Genomic DNA, 23,537 nt, shown 5'->3' on the forward strand with positions numbered 1-23,537 from the left:
CATACAGTTGACCGGTTGGGTCTTATCTACCTCATGAAATGGGTTTCCCCCCCCTCCCCCCCCATCCCTGTCTGAGTGAGTGTCATTTTCATGTGCTGATCGAGAAGCATCATTCACAGGAGTTGAACCCAGTTAGGCTCAGAACTGGGGGTGTAAAGTTACCCTTTAGTGACCGCATGGTTAGTGTGTAATCTCGGCAAAAGGTTTCTCATTGATGAACGTGGGCATAAAACAATGATTCACTTTCTTGATAGCCTTCACCCTCAACCAGGATTCACTATAAAAGCCCAGCACATGGGGGGAGTGGGCCAGTATATAGCACTGCACCGGCCCCATACTCCACTGTTAACTGAGCAGGACAAAAGAGAAGCAGGGTTAAATGTTGTGGAGGGGTGGGGGTACGTATTCAGCATGAATAATGGGTCTTAATTAAATGGAAAAAAAGTATGTCCCAGGTTTATGGTAAAGGCACTGTGAACTTTGACCCCAGTGAAGTGGAGGAATGCACGTAATGTTCGGCGAGTCACAGGAGATCATTACCTGCTGGGTTAATAATTAGCCTGGTGGATTCCACCCGCCAATCAAGACGCTGCTTTACTGTTTGTTCCACCGCATCAAGAGGCGTTGAATTCACAGACAAGCGTCTGCACACACGTATACATAGACATGCAGACATTAATGCATCTACACACACATACATACACAAACACACATGCATGCATGCACACATTCAAAAACACACACACGTGCATACATTGATGCATATACACACCCACACATAGAAACATTCTCACACATTAAAGCACAAACATACGCATGAATGCATAGACACACACACACACACACACTCTCACATATGCCTGTATGCACAGATGCATGCAGTCTCTGGCCGACTCATCGGGCTCGCACCCTGTTGGGTGCCGTTTTTGCATTCATTTACTTCCTCTGACTCACTTTATTACACAAGAAAGCTTTTTTTAGCCACTCCTCTCCAGCCTCCAGCTTCTAGCCCAAATGAACTTCATCTTTCTCTCTCTCTCTCCCTCTCTTTTTTTTCTCTCTATCTCCGAGATATCTGCAGCATCATTAAATTCTGACCACAACAGCTCATTCCAGACGAGGCCCCTTACTTAAACCTTAGCAGACATCCTCGCTGGCTGGGCAAAACCATCAATGGCCTCCGATCATCAGTCAAACGCTGCCCTCTTGTGGCAGAAAAGTGAAATGACGCCCTCTCTGCACTTCCGTCTTGGGTCTTATCGCAGCTGGGATCTCTGCTGTCTGTGTTTCAGGATGTGGAGGCTACGCAGATAACAAGACGGGAGCGGTCTCTCCCACCGGCCACGGGGAGGCCATCATGAAAGTCACTCTCTCCAGGCTTATCCTCTTCCACATGGAGCAAGGTACTAGCAGCATAGTTTAGATTTCTCTCAGCGTCTGTCAGAGTGTGAGCCTGATTTTAAGTCACATTTTCAGAAAAGATTCAATTCCGCACCGAGTATGTGAGTATGCATCATTAGTGTGTGTACTCATTGAGAATACACAGATTTGTAACAGTTGTCCCTGCACAGTTTGCATTTTGGCACAACTTCTGCTTTTGTAACTGTTCCTTGCATGTCACACACACACACACACACACACACACACAGTGTCTGAGGTCTGTGGTGTCAAAGCAAAGGGTGTCACTGAAATGTTTCTGAAAGTCAGGCTGACCTCCACCCCTTCCCCCACATGCTCTTGTGTATGTGTGTGTGTTTGCGTGCGTGTGTGTGTGTGTGTGTGTAAACACAGCTTTGCCTCAGTGGCGCTAAAGTGAAAGCACTCACCCGGCTCTGTGGCCTCCCAGCATTGTGGGTCGTGACTGATATGGTGGCTCTGGGTGTGTGTGTGTGTCTGTGTGTCTGTGTCTCTGTGTCTCTGTCTGTGTGTGTGTGTGTGTGTGTGTGTGTGTGTCTGTGTCTCTGTCTGTGTGTGTGTGTGTGTGTGTGTGTGTCTGATATGGTGGCTCTGGGTGTGTGTGTGTGTCTGTGTGTCTGTGTGTCTGTGTGTCTGTGTCTCTGTCTGTGTGTGTGTGTGTGTGTGTGTGTGTGTGTGTGTGTGTCTGATATGGTGGCTCTGGGTGTGTGTGTGTGTGTGTGTGTGTGTGTGTGTGTGTGTGTGTGTGTGTGTGTGTCTGATATGGTGGCTCTGGGTGTGTGTGTGTGTGTGTGTGTGTGTGTGTGTGTGTCTGTGTCTCTGTGTGTGTGTGTGTGTGTGTGTGTGTGTGTGTGTGTGTGTGTCTGATATGGTGGCTCTGGGTGTGTGTGTGTGTGTGTGTGTGTGTGTGTGTGTGTGTGTCTGACTGGTCTCTGCTCAGGGGCAGTAAGGTACTAGTCAAACATTCTGCAGACTCCGTCAGACTGCAGAGAGTGCGTGCAGGAGCACAGAGCCAAACCACTTCCTGTGTAACCGCTGCCAAATCGGCACTAGTTTATCAGTGCTGTGGGGCTGCCATTTTCTATACTGTAGGTCACCTTCAGGTCACTCCTGCTCCTTGGCTTGGACAGGGAGTTTAATCATTGACGGACAGCTGCAACACCTTTTAGACATTATGCATTATGCATATAATGAATTACTACCTATAGTAATGCATTACTTGGACATGGAACCAGTGTGTGTGTTGGTGTGCATCTCTTTTCATAGTGGTGTGTATGCTCAAGCGAGCGTGTGTGTGGGTGTGTTAGTGCACGAAACATTGCTGATCCTCAGAAGCTATTGTCCAGTTTTATAGCGTTTGGCACGCTGTCGAGGGATTCTGGCTTGTCTTGTCGGCACAGGGTTTCCTACTGAATAAAACAGAGGTCAGTCGTGTGCAGGTCACACCGCTTTCCACATGGAGCAAGGTACTAGCAGCATAGTTTAGATTTCTCTCAGCGTCTCTCAGAGTGTGAGCCTGATTTTAAGTCACATTTTCAGAAAAGATTCAATTCCGCACAGAGTATGTGTGAGTATGCATCATTAGTGTGTGTACTCATTGAGAATACACAGATTTGTAACAGACACCGCCAGCAGGCCCTAAGCTACGTGGTGGCAGCATCGCTAACCAGCAGCACTCATTAGCACATAAATAACACTCCGGCTACAAGCGGCGCAGCAGGTGCATGGCCAGTGACGTCGGAGCCACGCGAGGGGTGGCTCGATCAAAGTCACGGAACGGCCCTCACACTGTCTGTTCTCTCCGAGGTCTGTTCTCACAGGATTCCTGTTTTAGCCCAGGGCCTTTTCCATGAAAAAAGGAGGGTCAGATTTTGTCAGATTTCCACTCGGTGACGAAGTTAAAAAGGTGAAAAGGATGAATCAGCTACGACATCATTTCGACTAGAGGAGAAATGAACAACATTTAGACAATGTTGAACACCGCTTCAGTATGCCATTTCAGCCTTTGGTATTCATGAAGGACTAATTAGGTACAACACACATAGTACAAAGAACAAACATAGGGAAACCTGGATGTATATTGACTCTGGATTTACCCAGTGTATGAGCAAGCATGCCGGCTAGAGATAGATAGAGATAAGAGATAGATAGATATAAGATAGGGGACTAGACTAAGAGATAGGGACTCTTAAGTATTGGCAGCAAGCGTTCTCTTACAAGTACTTTTAGGTGTTGTCATACCTTTGTTCATCAAGAGTGTATTTAGTCTGGCTTAATTATATGTTACAAGAAAGTCCCATGATAACATACTGAAGCATGTGTAGTTACGTTGATTTAGTTTAGTTTATTTTCCCGTGATAAAGCCCAGGATGTGTTTGGTTCTGCTCTTAAAATTGTATGATCGTTATTTTGTTGTGTTTTAAAATTTGATATTGGTATTGTAATGTATGTTTTAAAAGTTAGATATTGGTATTGTAATGTATGTTTAAAATGTTTGATATTTGTATGTTAGTCTTAAATGTGGACCCCATGAAAAGTAGCTCTGTCTTAGAGGGTAGAGCTAATCGGGATCCTTCAAATAAACAATAAACAATAAACAATAAACAAACTTTCATAGGGCGGTCTGCAGAGGAGGCGTCCGACCTGGGCCTCGCCTACATGAAGGAGAGGGTACAGGGTTTGGGCGGCGTGGTGACGGTCGACCCGAAGGGAGAGTGGACCGCTCGATTCAGCAGCCTGCAGATGGCGTGGGCGGCCGTGCAGAGCGAACAGCTCCACTACGGCCTCTACGTCGGAGAGCACTTCACCGAATCCGCACACGAGCCGTCTTGAAATGGTTACTGTGAGAACTTTATTGCCATCTTGGTTTGGGAAATAACGCACTGACTGACCCCACCTTTAGTTTCAATTTGTGATCTACCCAGACCTTAATCAGTCAATCCATCCAATTCTAGTACATCTTTAAAACTTGAAGCAACCAAAGTGGAAGACATTCAGTCGTTCCACAATCGAAATTCTTGAAAAATGAATAGCTCCAGGGCTTTTGTGAACATAGTGGTTTGCCTGCTTTCAAGGCACAAGCAGTAAACTCCCACAGTGTTATGACGTATAATGTCTTTAGTAAAAAGAGCATCTTGCATATCATGTTCCCTGGGATCGCCCTATAGTATGCAATGAGGCAACTGCTACAGGATGATACATAGTGACAGTACTGTATGTACTGCAAGGCATACAAAGGCTACATTAGTGGTTCCCAATGTGTGAGGTGGCCTCGGGGGTGGTGTGGACTTACAGCAAGGGAGGTGTGGGTTGAGGCTGGAAACTTTTGTGTGGTAAAACATTACAGTATAATAGCCTGTAACTAACCTATTTGGTGATGAGTTAATAGCCTACTTTGTACTTATTTAATATGGTCAGGGCCTACCTAACCTATATGTTAGAAGGGATGACTAGCCTAATTATTAATACAATTCTATTGTATAGAATAGTCACCCAGTGAGAATTTAAATATGTTTAAATGTATTAAACGACAGCTCTAATGAAATAAGATGCAAAATGTGATGATTGATGAAATTAATTTGAATAATGTTTAACTGTTGAAATGTAGAACCAATGTTTAAGGAAAGCTATGCTACAGCCTGGTCCGCCGAGGGTCTTGCTCCGGCCCTGACACAAGATGAACACAAACAACTCCAAAGCTACCCCCCACACACACACACACACACACACCACCACCCCCACGCACAAACAGATCTGTGACACGCCATAACACAAACACTACGCATGTTGCTCACAGCAAAACAGCTCTTCTCTCCCACACACTATTTAATCATAGACCTTTGCATAAGCCCCCACCCCCCGAGCCTTGGGCCAGGGTCATATACGCCCTTTGACCCCATCACCCCCAGCGGCGGGCCTGGCAACAGCTGATGGGCAATTTTTTTTTCATTGACTTCACTGCCATGAAGAGTTTGGGAACCACTGGGGTAACCAAACAGCATGTAGAGCCAGTGTGGTGTTTACTCACTCATATACCTTACCTGTCCTTACTGTTTAATCTAAGTAGCTTTATTTATTTTTAAGGTAATATAAATGAAATAGCATTACTGTATGTGAATGTTTTTACATTGAAACTCATTTGTACTGTTGTATTAAGTAACAAATAAACCTCAACTGTAATGAATTACTTATTAATTAAAAGGTAAAATAAAAAATATGTATTTCACACCTTTGGAAAGCTATGATGGCATATAAAACACAAATATGTTCAAATAAAAAAAGGGATTCAGTATTTTTTTGTTCTAAAAAAGGTGGGGAAATCACTGAGAAAACGGGAAACTAATCCATAAATGCCGACTGCACAGAGAAAGTAATAGGCAACTTAGGACAAAACGCGAAAGTATCTAAATAAAACAATTTGTAAATGTTCTTTTCTAAATGCAGCAGTTGAAGCTCGGTCACACCTTGCAGTTTTTTATCTGTCACTGATTCCGACATGTCTGTGGGGGGTGTCGGGGTGGAAAAGAGCTGACTGGTGTCCCCAGACCTCCATGAGGGGGTGGGCCTTGGGCTGTGATCCTCTGAGGTGATTGGAGGCGAGACCCGTCATGTGACGGAAAGACATTCTGCAGATGAGTCGCCAGAGGCTGCTTATGGTGTCAGCACACACACACACACCGACACACACACACACACAGAGTATCTTGCAGACCAATGCTTTGTGATATGTGCTTGTTTGTGTGTGTGAGAGCGAGAGTGTGTTTGTGTTTGTGTATACTCTATGTGTTTGCACTGTGCCGGCTGGCTTATTGCAGACACCTGCCACCACAAAGAACCTGTCTGTTTGTGTGTGTGTTTTTTTTTCCAAGCCAGCTGGTGCATTTGTGTGCAAAATATTACACCGATGATGGGGGTAGGTCACCTACTTCTCCCTCACACACACACTCATTTTTTTAAAGAGACAGTAGACCCAACTGTTGCTCCGCTAAGCTTAATAGTCAAGGACATCTGAGTCATAGTATATACCTTGCTTACACATGCGGTTCTGACAAGGACAAATGTATCTAAATGTAAAGAATGTTAATTTGGTAATGGGAAAAAAGGACGCTTTTAGGCAGTCAGCTTCATAACAAAGACCTTTGCCCAAAACATATTTTTTTTCTGGTAACCAATTATAAGAAAACATTTTGCCATGATGTTTTAAGTAGAACTCAGTGCTCCTTAAAAGGGAAATGGTATAGTTATAAGCATGGCAATTCAAGATTCTTCTGTGGGGACAGATTGGAAGAAAGGCATTAGGTAAAATGGAGATTCAAATAAGATGTACTAATCAGATTTTACGAAAACATGAAATCCTTTTTGGAAACAAATTGCAAAATAGCATGTTTATGTGTAAGACCTTTGTGGGTTGTCGTGAGTGCCTGTCACGTTACCGCTATGCTGTAGTTGTTAACACAATGTGCGTTTGCCTTTTTAATAATGTCAGTGCGCCCAAACATTGACGTTATCAAAGACGTGTGTGGGAGGAATAAGTCGCTTATTGGAAAGAATGTTTGAAATCGTTTTGAAGACTGAACAGCGCAAAGGTCATGAGGGCAAACGATGTGTGCGCTGAAGCGACAAAAAACGAATGCCCTTCATTGCTGCGAACGCTTATGCCTCTCATTGGTCAGTTTTCCGCATCGTTGACAGAAAAGGGGCTGGCCGAAACGGAGGAATCTACTTAGAAAAACTCAGCACTGACATATTGCCCAGTGCGGGTGACAGCTACGGTACAGTCAGACAAGGAAGGAGTGCAGAAGCCCCCACCCTTTTCGTCTCAGTTGCCATCTTTCAAGTCTTTTAAGATTTACAACATTACGTAATTACACACTTGCAAGAGTTCAAGCCGTATCATTGTCCCATTGCAGCCTGTAATGGAGTGTCCTCTAAAAGTGAGAGAAGCGCCTTTTCGCCGGCTGAAGTTGAAGACACGGTAAAATAACTGAAAAAAGACAAAGAACATGGCGAATTCGTTCGAGCAGAAGATAACATCTGTTCTTTGCAGACTATCAGAGGCAAATGTAACGAGAAGCAATCATCCTTCCTGATGTTTGACTTCGTCTGGTAACGTAGCAATGTCAACAAGAGGTGGTGAACGCAAAGTCACTGACTCCGCTGAAGTTTCTAACAGTTTTCTGAAAGTTCGTCTGCGAAACCTACAGATGGGATCTTGGAGTACATTTGGTGAGTAGGCAATGTTCGCACTTATCTGTCTGATCGGCAAGATACAGACACAAAGCCACCGACTGTTAGTTACGCTGGGTATTGTTCCGTTCTTGTAAAAAAAAAAAAAATAGAACTAGCGGATCTCAGGCGACTCGCATTGGTATTGAATCTGTCAACTGCTGCCTTGTTTGCATATATTCTATGTAGCTTGTTCAGGAAATGGCCATAGCCTAGTCAAACCTGACATTGCCTTAAATAAACCGGAGTGACTCATGTGGTTATTTATGTGTTTTCCTGTATAGGACTATGGCCTTAAACTATAATCATTAGTCTCTTAATTTCATGCAACAGTGATTGTTAACGAGCCATTTATAGCACTCAGAAAATTGTTTTGTGATCATCTAAAGTGAAAGATGTTGGGGATTCCACAGATTAAACCAAAATGTTAAATTACAATGTTTCTTTTTCCTAGCCAGTTTCTTTAAACGTGAACCCAAGTCAACAATCTGAAAAGGTTTTTTCTAATGGTCCAATCTCCTTTAAAGCATCCACAGGCCTCTCTTATCTCAATCTGCACGTGTGCCTTTTCCCACAAAAGACAAACATAAGAAAAACATGGCTTTGAAGCAGACCATATCCTCACTCAGATACCTTAATGCAGCCCATCAGGTGACATTGGTCACATTTGTTACTCTTCACTTAAAAACTGTTTTTGTTTCTTTTCTTCTTTTTTAAAGAACCCTGGTTATTCTTCAACTTCAGCTTCCCCAACTGTGCCGCCACTACTTTCAGCCTGAGTGGTTGTGTTTGCTCCTTATCTTAGCCGTATTAGCGTATGCCATGGCCTGCACTCACTTTCACAGATTGTTGGATAAATAATTGGCTAGTAGTGTTAACAGGGGACACGCTGTATGTGTGTGTATCTTGACAGGGTTCCGACCTCTAAGCGACCTTTGATAGTCTGTGTGGTTAATCAGTGTAGTGCAGCGCTACAGCTGGTTGGTTCTGTTACCTGCGGGATCGTGCTCGGAATCGAGCGGCCATGTTTATCCGCCGGCTGGGCAGGAACGCAGGGTGACCCCTCCCAAGGTCAATGGGCCAGTTTCTCTCCTGATGGCCTCTCCAGGGTCCTACAAGATTCTCGGAAAAAAAGAGAGAGAGCGAGGGAGGGAGGGAGGGAGGGAGGGATATAGATACTTAATGGAAAACTTTTGTTCTTTCGCACACTTCCTGAGGGGTTGGGAATGTGGCTGATCAGATAGAGCAATGGAAATGCATGTGCCTCCGGAGACAAGAAGCTTCTCACCGAATGAGAGCAAAAAAAAAAAACGCTGATCTCGGATCTTGAAGAACTCTAGCCCCAAAGATAGTGTTTCACCTGATTTCAGTAAAGGTCTCCCACAAATGTGACAACCCATTTGTTAGGATATTTATCTTATTTCAGTTCTTTCCTATATTTATTTGTTTCCTATTTAATTTGTTGCAATAAAGCACAAGGTTATAGGAGAGCGCCCAGTCAGCAAGGGCAGAGAGGTGAGGACAGTCAGTCAAAGGAGACAGGCTGTGGAGGATGGGGGTGTTGTAAGCTGAAGCCGACCCTCAGTATTCACATAAGACCCACATAAACAAAGGCCACTAGCTCCTGGGCCTTGCACTTTCCGTTCCCCCAGCTTACGTGTTTGTTTACCCCATAGCAGTCTCCTTGCTCCACCAGGTGAGATGAAGGTCGTCCCCTCTATCACTAACACCATCAAAAGAAACCTTGTACCGATATAAAGTCCTTGATCCTGTCCGGCCTTGGCTGTTCGCACAGCGGTGATAAAAAAGACAGGAGGAGGAGAATGCAGGGCACCTACTGTATGCTAGCACTCGCTACTCTATAGCTGTAGACTAAAGCTTGCTTTTTGGCCATGATCTCAATTTGTCTTTTTCTTTTTTCTCTTCTCTGCCCTTAAGAAGAGTGGGATTTTTTTTGGGTGGCGGGACAAGCCGGAATCTGCCGTCACGAGAGATGGGGCTCAGGTCTGATTTTAGGAAGAATGCTTTGATGATGAGGGAAGCCCGTGATCGGAGAGAGGTGGGGGAGGGAGAGGTGTTTTATGTAACACACACACACACACACACACACACACACACACACACACACACACACACACACACACACACACATAAATATATATATCTCGACACTCACCCCTACATTAACACACTTGCTCTCTCTCTCACACACACACAGGTACACACACACACACACACACACACAGGGAGCTGGTGTTTTTGGTCCGAATCCCACACCAGCAGTGAGAGAGCAGCTGAGCTGGTCCCATCCACCTGAGCCTAGGAGAAGTAAAACCTGCACCACTCATAGGGAAGGGAAATACCAGCCATCTGTGTTTCACTCCTGTCGAAACTCTCTCTCTCTCTCTCTCTCTCTCTCTCTCTCTCTCTCTCTCTCTCTCTCTCTCTCTCTCTCTCTGCTGGCCAGCAACCAGCATCTGTTTGATATCTGTACTATGAGAGGCAGAGGAAAAAGTGGATGGAGAGAGATAGATAGAGGGAGGGAGGGAGGGCAAGAGAGACGAAGAGGGGGACAAAAGAGAGGTAAGGAAATACGGAGCGAAGATGCACCCAAAGGAACAAAGAAAGCAAGAGAGGGAAGTGGAGAGGGAGGTGGAGAGGAGGTGATCTGTCTCTGCCCCGGCTGTGGTTTCGGGCCTGTTTGTGACCAGTGAAAAGATCCGCTGTGCTAGACTGAGGACAGTCTGTCCTCCTCTCTCTCTCTTCTCTCGGCCTGGATGGTAGAGGTCAGACACTGGAGCTCACGCTAGCCTCTCTGCGATGGCCGCCAGTGGTTTACACAGCTCCGGAACCCTGCTGAAGGGAAGGAGAGGGAGTGATAAAGAGGGACGAGTGCAGAGGGGAGGAGAGAGGGATAGTGAGAGAGAGAGAGAGGGAGGGAGAGAGAGCGGGATAGTGTAAGATGAGGAGGGGTCTGGAGCTGGAGGAGTGGGAGGGTGGATGGGTGGTTGGGGGGATTCCCACCAGCTTCTGGTCATGAATCCCTCACTGTGAAATCCTACCCCGCTAGGCCTCTTTACTATCTGTTAACAGTGCTCTGGGCTTTAATGGCTGCAATCAGAGAACAAGAGAAAAGGAGGGAGAGAGAGAGAGAGAGAGAGGAGAGAGAGAGAGAGAGAGAGAGAGAGAGAGAGAGAGAGAGGGAGAGTTGCTGCTTGCTCTTTTCCTTTCTCAATCTCCCTCTTTCTTTCCCTACCCACCCTCCCGCTCTCTCTCTCCCGCTCTTTCCTCAATCTCATCTCTCTCTCTCTCTCTCTCTCTCTCTCTCTCTCTCTCCCTCCTCCCTTCCCCTGCCTTACTGTGTGCTATACGGTTGCCAAGTGCTAAGAATCCTCGGAATGTGGGATTGCAGTGTTCTGATAAAGTTTGCTTTGTTCCCGCGGTGACCTGAACACTGGGAGGGATACGGGACCCTGGGAGTCAGTCTGCAGCACAGGGCTGCACTGTGCACACTATTCCCCATAGGCTGCACTCACTCCACACAGCCATAAATACTCTGTGCGCTACCCTCGGAGCAACAGGAAATACCCTCTGTGTACTTGTGTACTGCTATTAGCGTAAGAGTAAATACTCTCGAGTGTGCGAGATGGGGGAACTTGCAAAACAGCGGTGAATACAAATCACCGAGCACTGCAACAGTAGGTTTATCTTTCTAACAATATATATAGGGTGTATCATTTTATATGGAACTATGTGAAATATACTATGATAAACTCAAAACATTGCACATTGCTTGTTGTTTATGAACAAATCACTTTTATATACCGCTGCAACTTGTATTTCAGTGCACAGAATAATATACACAAGCCACCTCAACATATAGGTGTGTTAGGCCTGAAAAGTGAGATCAACACAGATATACTGTAGCGAAGTTTCAGTTGTGTGCGTAAATCATGCATACATGCACTGGTGGGGGTATGGAGAGGCTCTGGTTGCTCGCTGCATGTTGTGACTTGAAGTATTGAAGAGAAGTTGAGAAGGGAAGCGAGCGGAGAGAGAGAGAGAGAGAGACGGAGGGAGTTAGGACTGTGTGTTGGACGGAGGGAGTTAGGACTGTGTGTTGGACGGAGGGAGTTAGGACTGTGTGTTGGCACAAATGCCTTCCCCTGTGACCTTTCATGTGTCACACGACCTTCGCCTCATCAGTTGACCGCCCCAGCTGACACAAGCAGGTCTTCAGTTAGGGAGTGTATGTGTGTGTGTTGTGTGTGTGGTGTGTAGATGTATGGAGGTTTGTTTTTGGGTGCTTGGTGTTTCTTTGTTTGTTGATGTCTCTGTGTGTGTGAGTGTGTGTGTGTGTCTGCGCATGCATGGTTTGTATGCACTGTTCAAGCCTGTGTGCGTTAGTGTGTGTGTGTGGGGGATGCGTTGGGAGATGAGTTGTGTTGGGCACAGGGCTGGCAGAGAGAAATGCCGGCTCAGCCCTTGGTGTGGGGGCAGCCTGACGCGGCTACTTATAGTGTAAACACTGAGATGCTTCCTTTATGATTACACCATAGCACAGCGTTCCAGGAGGGGCAGGAAGGTGTGTGTGTGTGTGTGTGTGTCTGTGTGAGTGTGTGTGTGTCTCTGTGTGAGTGTGTGTGTGTCTCTGTGTGAGTGTGTGTGTGTCTCTGTGTGAGTGTGTGTGTGTCTCTGTGTGAGTGTGTGTGTGTGTGTGTGTGTGTGTGTGTGTGTGTGTGTGCCTGTGTGTGTCTCTGTGTGAGCTAGGGCGTATGGAAGAGAATCTGTGTGTTGTGTATGTGTGTATTGTGTAGGTGTGTATGTATGTGTGGTATTGAATGGTTGTGGTAGTGTTTGTGTGTGTGTGTGTGTGTGTGTGTGTGTGTTTGTTTCAGGAGGGGGAGGGTATGTTAGGCGAAGTCTGCAGGGACAGTGTGCGTGTGAAGCCTAATCAGATGGGACCTCTGTGGGAGCGGTGTGACAAAACAAGCGCCGACCGCTGTCTCTGCGCCGGCACTGTTTTTACTGTAAATATGGCATTTCTGCTTGCTACACACAAACACACAAACTGTTTCTCTATCTCACACACACACAATCTGTCTCTTTCACAAACACACACACACCCACCCACACCCACACATTTTCACATGTCCACACAGAGACACAGAGAGCAAGATGGACACACACATACTTACACATACATACATTTGCACACCCATACACACACAAATACTCAAACACACACACACACACACACACACACACACACGCTCGCACACACACAAACACACACACACACACACACACACACAGACTAGGGAAAAAGTCAAAAGACAGTCCAGTTGTGAGGCCTATATCTGATCAAGTAGTTCTTGATTAAACAGTATGCCCTTCAGAGCACACAGTTTGACTTTCTATTCGACCTAAGAAACACAAGGATCACTCCTCAGGAGTCCAGAACTACTGAAGAACTCAGATCTCAGTTCTCATGCTTTTGGCTTAAGGCGTAGTAGCTTGTCATGTGCTGGCTGATGTATACTCTAAGAAGCCCATTGATGAAGGTGGTTCTCACCTTTATGTAGGGCGACCGGACATCCTCTTTTACCCGGACATGTCCTCTTTTCGAGACCTAAAAAATGCGTCCGGCAAGGATTCCAAAATTGTCCGGGATTTTGCCTTGTCGGATATTTGTGTTTCTCTGGGTCTTTCACAAACTAGTTTGTACGCCCTTACACGTTTTGGAAAGGGTATCTCCCTTACGTTCCACCTTCTTGCACTCTGACTGAGAACTGTCATTGGTCAACGGTCCTCTCAGTGTTGCTAGATGCACCATAATTATCCTCCAAAGACGATCATTTTGAGCATTTGGTACGATACTTCGCATTTCCAATCTGGCAACACTGAACACCTTCAGTAGTAGGCCAACTAGTATCTTTTCCACATGCAGACGTCATGTGCTGTTGTAAACAAAGCAACTAGTGACTAGTTGCACGGATGTCATGTGCTGATGTAAACAATGCAACCTGTGACTAGTTGTATTGTTTACAACAGCACATGACATGGAAAAGATGGCAAAACATCGTTGCGGGGGGGGGGTAATACGTCTGCTATACACTTCCACGCCCCCTCCCCCGCAACAAAGTGTCCTCTTTTTGTCAAACTCAAATATGGTCACCCTACTTTATGCCATGTGAATTTTGAAATCATCTAACCTCAGATTCATACAGCACTGACCCCAGCCCTACCACATTTCCGGTGTTGTATGACGCACTCTGAGCTGCGTTTTATGAATGGAAGGCGCTACACAAATGAATAAAGAGGACAAAACATAACTGATCATGTATAGGAAGCACAAGCGAGTTCACTGTAAAGAATATTTGTAGTCACAATATCCTGGGGGAAATACAGTTGTTCATACCAAACTGCACATTGGCTAAGCTTACTCAAAGTAAGTAACTTCAAACACTGTAACTACAAAGTTAACACAGAGTCATGTTTTGATGTGGCTAGCATGAAAAAGTTGTGCTGTTTTTTTTTGTGGGCATTTTCTGATGTGACTCAGCCAACTTCACTCCTACACACACACACTCACACACACACACACACACACGTACACGTGTTCCTGCCATAACCTCTGTGTGCGACGGGCCGGGGGGGCCGTGTGCCTGAGGTCACAGGCTGGTTGCGGTTGTGGTGGATAGTGCGCTTGTGGGCTAGCCCCAACCAGCTGGCAGTCAGGGCTACTGTAAACATCCTTGACTGGAAGCTGGTGCTCTAGATGGAGCTTTCAGTCGGATGTTTGCAGCAGCCAACTGCTATTACCCTCAAAAGCCACCACCGAGACTTAGCAGGGCAAAAAGATCTTTTTATAGATCAAATTATCTAATTCTCTCAGTGCTAACCATGTGTTTGGCGGGAAGTATTTTTACATTTCTATACATAATTGAACTACCAAAATGTGAAATGCCATAACTGATGTTTAAGATAAGTCTTTCATAGGTTTGACTGCTTAAAATCGTGCCCTGTAAAAGTAATGGAGAAGTGTTTTTTGTCTGCAGCTTCAGGTACAGTTTTACAATTGAATTGTATAATACAAATAATTGAATTGAATTTAGTGGCAGTTTACACAAGGTACAAGAAGATATGATGCCAATCACAGTCCGAGAAGTCATTGCATCCTTGATCCACCACATAGTAGTTATGCAGTATCCCAGCTCTTAAACAGTTTGTGTTTAAGACATTGACGGCTGTTCTATGTTAGCTGAGCTCCCTGTCAGTAAGATGTGTGTGTGTGTCTGTGTCTGTGTGTGTCTGTGTGTCTGTGTGTGTCTGTGTGTGTGTGTGTGTGTGTCTGTGTGTGTGGCTGTGTGTCTGTGTGCGTCGGTGTGTGTTGGTGTGTGTGTGTGTGTCCATTTGAAATGGATCTGTTTGTCTGGGGTGTCTGGGATGTGGTGGCCTGGAGCCTGTGAGGCATGTGGGGAGGTGTACGTTGTGCCCCATGGGGTCCCGTTGAAGCCTTAGAGACCTCGATGACACTGGAGGGCAGCAGTGAGACCTGATCCAGCATGTGTGTCAGATTAACACATCGGCGTATGTAAAAACACAGAGACCCCAGACAGGTCACACACACACATATATACACACACACACACATACACACACACACACATACTATTAATACACAAAGGGAACCTGTAAAACCCACATTTACATACATATGCAAATGCGCAGACACACGGCAAAAGAAAACGACCCCCTCCTCATACACACACCCACACACACATTCCTCCATGGCACCTACTGAGTGCTAAGCCCAGGATTACCACCCCAACACCGTGGCAGCCCCTGGCCTCTCCGCATATCAAAGTGCTGAGACACATGGCCCACTACCCCAACTGCCAGAGCTGGTGTTCTCTCTTTACCACCTGCTGGGGTGCCGTGCCACACACACACACACACACACACACACACGTACACACACACATAGACACAGACAGACACACACACACACACACACACACACGAACACACGAACACACACGAAACACACACACACACACAGTCCCATGCACACACACCACTGAGATTCAAAGATACGCACTCACACTGTCGGTTTGAAAGACACATACCAATACACACACCACTGGGATACAAACACACACAGCGCCTTAGCGAGACGCAGCCAAATGCATTGACACAACCACCAATAGCTGCTTGTGCTGCAAGGAAGTGGTCGAAGCAGACAGCAAAGGGAGAGAGAGAGAGAAAGATGGGTGAGTTAGACAACATGTCTGCGGCGATAGACAGAAGAGGAAGGCCTCTCACCATTTCAAAGCCCTGTAACTGAGCCCTGAGCAGCCCTCTCATGTATCAACATCACATGATGGAATTGCCAGCAGGGGGGACTCTATAAAACGACACACACATAAACACACACTCTGCCGCCTGATGCTGTGTTCTTACATTACGACTGTACTCTACCATGGCAGTTATAGCTTCGCTATGTTTAAGACAGACTAGGAGCAGACTGTGTGCATCCTGAAGGTAAACGTCAGTCAGTTACTGTGATGGTTGACCGATATTTGTCTTTTGAAGCTGAGGAGATTTTATGATAGCAGAACACAGATTTGACAGATACACTCTTATATGTTCTATGATGGCTGAACTAGTTCCAACAAGAACTCAAGTCACTAGCTTTTTTTTTTTTTTGTTGCACTCTCAAAATGGTGTCTGAACAGGCACCACACTGATTCTGCCCTGAATGTTTTCATTCCTGGAGTGTTTTTACTCCAGGCTGTTGGTGAGCTCACAGGGCTGGGGCTGTGTAAATCATGAGTGGCAGGTCCTTTGTGGGTTACGGCTGGCCTTGTGCACCCTAATCTGTTTCAGCACAATGGACAGTGCTCTGAGGATGACACACAGGTCCCTAGGATTTTGTCCCTACATGTCCGCAGGGACCCTGTGTGTGTGTGTGTGTGTGTGTGTGTGTGTGTGTGTGTGTGTGTGTTGGCTCAAACATGCTTTCAGACCCAGAGTGTGTGCGATCATTGAATTAATACTTACTTGCAAGCCCCTCTATAATTCATTACGTTAACTAACTAACTTGGCCATGTCTTTAATATGTGACCTGAGTAGGAAACGAAGCTATTGAAATATAACCACACGTGGAATATGTTACACAATAAACTTGAGGACAGATTTACAAACAGAACTTCAGAACTGGGTGTAAAGTCCAGAAACACACACACACACACACACACACACAGAATCTGCTTGTCAAATGGCTAATTTTCATTCCTCTCCTGTGTGTGTGTGTGTGTGTGTGTGTGTGTGTGTGTGTGTGTGTGTCTCTCCAGTCTGGTGAGTAAGTGTTTCTGCATTCCGAGCAGTGGTCCATAGGTCACCCGACACCAGACCAAATCACCAAAGGAGTTTAAGGTGTGTATGCATGTGTGTGTGTGTGTGTGTGTGTGTGTGTGTGTGTGTGTGTGTGTGTGTGTGTGTGTGTGTGTGTGTGTGTGTGTGTGTGTGTGTGTGTTGTGTGTGTGTGTGTGTGTGTGAGTTGTTTATAATGACAGAAATGTTACACTTTGCAGGTCACTTACACATTGTCATCTTTTTTCCCCTGTTGAATTCTTCTTGTTTGCAGACAAAGGATTTCACAGGATGTAGTTACCCAGATACCGTTGGGAACTTCTGGGTAGCTGGACATATTTTGGATTATTACTGCTTTTTACCTTTTTAATCATAAGGGGGTATGATGTATGGTTGGTTTATAGTAATTTCCTGAATTGAATGATGGTGTTTTTTGTCTGACAGAACACACCCCCCCCCTTCCCAAATCCTAATGGCTTTGTCATGCTTGTCAACAGGGATGGGGGTCTTAGGTTTGTTAACACAGAGGAAGCTAGTGTGAGAGTTAGCTGAACTAAAACCCTCCAGCGGCCAGTGATCACACCCCTCCTTTCATCCCACCATCCCTCTTCACTTCTCAGTCTCTCTCCTTTTCTTGTCTTTTCTCTCCATCTTTTTTTTCCTGCCTGTACCATTCTTTTCATTGTCCCTTGCTCTCCCTCCGCTCCCACCCTCTCATTTTCTTTTTTTTCTCTCTTTCTCTCTCTTTCTCTCTCTTTCTCTCTCTCTCTCTCTCTCTCTCTCTGTCTCTCTCTTGCTGTCCTCCTTCTCCCTGTCTGTCTGCTCCATGGATTGGCTCCATGTCTGATGACTTTACCCAGAGGAATTGGTAGTTGGTGAGAGAGAGAAAGAGAAAAAAAAAGAACAAGAGAAAGGAAGAGAGAGTTTATAAAGACACACAGAGAAGGAGAAAGAGAGAGACAGAGAATGAGTGAGAGCGAAAGAGAGAAAGAGAGAGAGAGAGAGAGAAAGAAACTAAAAAAAGAGAGAGAGAGAAAGAGAGATCCCTCTTTCTTGCAGGCGGAGGAAATGGGACTGAAGAATGTAGAAAGCTCCCATTCAGAGGCGGCCCACGATGGCTGGGAGCGGCCACATCCTCAGGAGGAGTGGGGGCAGGCTGGGTGGGGTGTGTGTGTGTGTGTGTGTGTGTGTCTGTGTGTCTGTGTGTCTGTGTGTGTGTGTGTGTGTGTGTGTGTGTGTGTGTGTACGCTGGGCGTGGGGGGGGGGCCTGCTGCCTGGACGTGGGCCAAGAGCTCCAGGGCGACTGCTCATATGATGCTGGTCCGTGGGAGCGCCCCCCTCCCAACCCCGAACCCTCCCTCTGCCCCCCTTCTCTTGCCCTCCCTTGAGACCCTCAGTGGGACTTGTGGTGCCCTCCCTCGGCTCCCTCTCTCGGCCCGCAAACAGACCCTCTTCGTTCCCTGTGCGCTGGGCCCAGAACAGACACGCTCACGGAGGTCAGAGTAGCCTACCGGGCCTCTAGGTCCAGTTAGGTTAAGTTGCATTGCTTTTCTATACGGCAGTCGTAAAAGATACTAAGACGGTAAGAGACCGCAAGATCAGAGCAGACAATTTCATTTCAAGGCCAGTCAGTGAGTGAGATGCATTGGGTGTGCTGCGGGATCGACTGCAGGAAGAAATAGAGATATCTGTGGGAAGATCAGCCAGGGTCACGTGAGTGTCATATCCCAACATGCACTTCTTCTCTATTCAGGGTTTATTCTTATTGGCCGTGCACGATCAAATCAAGAGAAGAGAGCAGAAGTGTCTATGGGAGTGGATTTGAGTCTCACGTCTGAGAAGCCTGAAGAGGAGCAACATTAAAAGTCACTTGCTTGATTGCCACACCCGTATAAAATCCTCATATGAAATGTGTACCTGCAGGCTGGTGTCAGAGTGTGTCTTTCTGGTGGTATGAATCTGTGTGTGTGTGTGTGTGTGTGTGTGTCTGTGTGTGTGTGTGTGTGTGTGTGTGTCTGTGTGTCTGTGTGTGTCTGTGTGTCTTTCTGGTGGTATGAATATGTGTGTGTGTGTGTGTGTGTGTGTCTTTCTAGTGGTATGAATCTCTGTCTCTTCTCTTGATTGGTTGCTCTTCAAATCGCCGACTCTGGCTTCCTCTCCCTCTGCCAGTGACCTTTGACCTTGAGCGAGCTTCAGGAAGTGTAAACATCCTACACTCTCAGCTGGAGCTGAGCGGGAGGCTGGGAGTGGGGTGTTTGCTCTCCCTGACTCGGGAATGCGGCACACAGCACGGGAATAGTCTCTCTCTCCCTCTCTGGCTCTTTTTTTTTTCTCTTCCCGGAAAAGGGCCTGGAAACGCAGGAAATGGGCTGGGCAGGTTTCTGAGATCTGAACCAACCTAGTTTGGGTTTCCGTAGGTGATGTACCGCGCACAGAGACACTGTAGTCACAAATCCCTCCTGCCCACTTTTACTTGTGTTTAAATGCACACACACACACACACACACACAGACACATACAGATACCGACAGGTTTTTATATTCATGCAAAAACAACACACGCTCACACACACGTAATCTAATTTCAATTCCGCTTCCATTTCTGGCTAATGCAAAATCTGCACTATACACTACTATGCACTTTAGACTTGATCACAAGACACTGTAGGTTACACACAGAACCCATTTGTGTGAATCCCAGGCAGTGCAGTAGTTGTGTTGCTGGGGCTCTGTGCTGCTGTAAGCCATGTGGTGTTGGACTGAAGGCTGGAGACTGTGGAGATGAGAGGGAGGTCTGGAGCAGAAGGCCCCCCCCCCCCCCTAACTGCTGGTGTTTTGGGTCAGGACGGCACCAGACGGTACCAGATTTTGCATTAGCCCGAAGTAAGAGCGGAATTTAAATTAGATTACGTGTGTGTGAGTGTGTCTTTGCATGAATATAAAAATCTGTCCGTATCTGTATGTATGTGTGTGTGTGTATGTGTGTGTGTGTGTGTGTGTGTGTGTATAAACACAAGTAAAAGACGGTACCAACAGTGAGGACTTCCAGGCCGAGACGGGGGAAAAGCGTCTGCTTTGAGGCTCCCTGACCCGGGTGTGGCGTGACGGGTCAGGTTGGGTTCAGTCGGCACCAGGACCTTCTGAGCCAATCAGAACAAGCCTGTCTGCCGTGGAGTCACTGCACAGGAAGTGGCTATTTACGTCGGCGTGAGGCTAAAGAGCGCCACCCTGCCGCTGGGAGGGGCCCTTCCTCCTCACCCCCCCCTCACCCCTAATCCGCTGAGGGAGCTGAAGAGGGCGGTGGATGGGGTTACACCCAGCTGCCAACTATTCCATGTGTACGCCACACCGACCTCTGACCCCTAACATGAGCCTACACCCATCGTCTGATGTATGCTGGCTTCATCCAATCGCTGACCTTGACTCTCTCTCTCTTTCGACCTCATTCTCTCACTCTCTCTCTTGACTCTCTCTTGACCCTCTCTCTCTCTCTCTCCCTCTCTCTCTCCCTCTCCCTCTCCCTCTCTCTCTCCCTCTCCCTCTCTCTCTCTCTCTCTCTCTCTCTCTCTCACTCTCTCTCTCTTGACCCCCCCCCTCTCTCTCTCTCTCTCTCTCTCTCTTGACCTCATTCTCTCACTCTCTCCCATGTGCAGGATGCGCGTCTGTCCATTTACAGCAACCACCCACTCACACGGCTCCTATGTGTGTAGGAGTATTGAACAAAAATGACATGTCCAGTTCTGTAAATGGCCACAAGGAGGAGCACATACGGCATATTTGAAAAAGGCCCTCGGCATTCGGAGGTTCACTGGCTCAAAGCAATTCTATTAATCACAGCATATGTATATGCTTTTAGTTTGACTTCTGAACCCTAGCAATAGATATGTATTCTAATGCTGGATTCCACCATCAAATGAAATGTCCCCTAGTCTCTTGGGCTTGTTGGTTGGCCTGATGTGGACATAGAAACACTTTTTATGATCTGATTTAAAGTCTGCACAAGCACTTCAAAAGTATTGTCAGCATCAGTCATTGGAATGAACCAAACTCACAGTAAGAATGGAGGTAGTATTGTATGCCCCTTTAAGTCACTAGAGGGCGCCAGAGCACCAGGGGTCTTGGATGAAAGCTGATGGAGAAATTCACCCAAGCTTCTCAGCAGCAGATGGGATCTAACATTTCTTTAATGTAGCAACCGAGAAATGCATTCAACCAAACTAAATAGCAACACTGATCTCTCTCTCTCTCTCTCTCTCTCTCTTTCTCTATCTCTCTCTATCTCTCTCTATTTGTACATTACAAATGACAAAAATCAGAGTAGTGTATGTGTTCAAGTCTAACAGGTGACACAGAGATAACACTTGGTGTATATAGTCACAGTCCTATCAATGCATTTCAACACCCCCCCCCCCCCCCCCCCCCCACACACACACACACACACACACACACACCCCTCACAGACCCCTCTCACAGTGTCCCCAGGCTTTCTATGATTGGACATAGTGGAATCCCCTGGCAGGCAGTTGACATCTAAGGAAAATAAATGTCCTGGAAATTGTGCCTGAAAAGACAATAAATGCCCATCTACACACACACACACACACATAAACACACACACACACACACACACAATGTGTTTACATAACTGAACTTTGAGCTGTCTCAGTTAAAGCGTCTCAAAGGAGCACACATTATCTGTAATGCAGAAAGTGAACCAAGCTGAAGGCTGGCCTGCAGTGCTGTCCTCGCCTCACCCTAACTCACATCTAGATTAGACGACACGGGGGTCAGATGACATAGGATTAAACCTTCCTTGTCAGACTTTTTCTCTAATATATCTAGTATGTGTGACCTGTAGCTCAACCCGAGAAGTTGGTGATTAACATCTGACCAGCTGGGATGGAAGAGTAGGATTAGTAGTAGCAGTGGAAATACATTTTGATGTGGTGGTGGTAGTAGTTTTACATTAGTAAAAGTAGAGAAGTAGTAGCATTTGTAGCTGTGATGGAAGAGTTGCATTAGTAGTCGCCGTAGAAATACATTTGGACAGAACCGCACCAGACTCCATCCCGACAGCAGCAGCCCAGACAGTCCCACACTGGACTCAGTGGCCTTGTGCTAGTACCACACTGGACTCAGTGGCCTTGTGCTAGGGCTTAGCATCCCTCTTAAGATGTCAGTGAGGTTTATTCTCTGCATAGCTTTTCCAGCTGGCCAATACACACTCACACATACATACACACACACGGAAACACAGGAATTTAGATACCTTGAGGAATTAGTCAGTATTTAAAGACGCGTAGGGCGAGGTATCAAAAAGCTGAACCATGTCACCAGGTGGCTCATTTCTCCCACCTGTCACCGGACCAAGCACGCGCTCAGAAAGGTAGGTGGTGCATGTGAGGCAGGGAGGAGGGGAAAGTCCTGTGCTTGGGTGGGGTATTTAAGTCCTGTGCTTGGGTGGGGTATTTCAGGTCCTGTGCTTGGGTGGGGTATTTAAGTCCTGTGCTTGGGTGGGGTATTTAAGTCCAGTGCTTGGGTGGGGTATTTCAGTCCTGTGCTTGGGTGGGGTATTTAAGTCCTGTGCTTGGGTGGGGTATTTAAGTCCAGTGCTTGGGTGGGGTATTTCAGTCCTGTGCTTGGGTGGGGTATTTAAGTCCTGTGCTTGGGTGGGGTATTTAAGTCCAGTGCTTGGGTGGGGTATTTCAGTCCTGTGCTTGGGTGGGGTATTTAAGTCTTGTGCTTGGGTGGGGTATTTCAGGTCCATTTCTGGGTTTGTTTGTCTTCCTTTAATGATGTGTGTGTTTGTGGACTAGTTGTAAGTCTTCAGTGCATTCCTGAGATAATAAAGCATGTTTCAATCCAACCTGTGTAAAGCCTCATTTGTGTTGCTATTTTTATTCTCTCCATCTCTCTCTCTGTGTTTGTAAGTGTGTTTGTATTTTTGGGTATGACAAGACGATGGTCGAAACTCACACACCCTGCGAAGAGAATAGCCTAGTTTTGGGGGATGTACGCGTCCTCTCTTGCTCTCGACCACAGGAGGAAGTGAAACTGAAGGGTTTGTTTACTTCCCTCAGCAGCCTCTTTGCAGCTGCACAGTCAGTCAGTCACTAACCATGGCTGCTCACTTCTCAACGCCCAAGGCCTCTCTGTGTGTGTGTGTGTGTAGAGAGAAAGAAAGAGAGAGACTTACTGATGACAACATGGTGTCTACATATGTGTATGAGTGGCAGTGTGTGTACCTGCATGCATGCAACTAGCATTAATAAACTACTACTAATAACTACAAATCTGCTCATGTCCTGGAGATGTATACCTGTAAGTGAGACAATTCACCACTTTCTCAAAACTGAACCCACATTCTCAAAACGACACTCGCATCGATACGACCGTTTAATTTCCAGGTCAAAATCAAACTCTGACTCTCAAACAACACACACAAGGAAGAAAAACGCACACTACATGACTGTCTCTTACACACTAAAGGGGTTTATTTTAAAACACTTCTACGTGAAC

The 23,537-nt window shown here is 46.3% G+C and overlaps 1 protein-coding gene across 1 annotated transcript in view; it reads left to right on the forward strand.

Annotated features, from left to right (window-relative positions):
- The window catches only part of asrgl1 (asparaginase and isoaspartyl peptidase 1), a 10,245-nt gene extending 4,586 nt beyond the window's left edge, over positions 1 to 5,659 (forward strand). Inside the window, exons 6-7 of the mRNA XM_080849467.1 lie at positions 1,293 to 1,403; positions 4,034 to 5,659. Of these exons, the coding sequence (XP_080705593.1) occupies positions 1,293 to 1,403; positions 4,034 to 4,248 (326 nt within the window). The 3' untranslated portion in view covers positions 4,249 to 5,659. The remainder of the gene's footprint in view (positions 1 to 1,292; positions 1,404 to 4,033) is intronic.
- Positions 5,660 to 23,537: the final 17,878 nt, after the last annotated feature.

This window comes from Sprattus sprattus (genome assembly GCF_963457725.1).
Source record: "Sprattus sprattus genome assembly, chromosome: 12".
Lineage (NCBI taxonomy): Eukaryota > Metazoa > Chordata > Actinopteri > Clupeiformes > Clupeidae > Sprattus > Sprattus sprattus.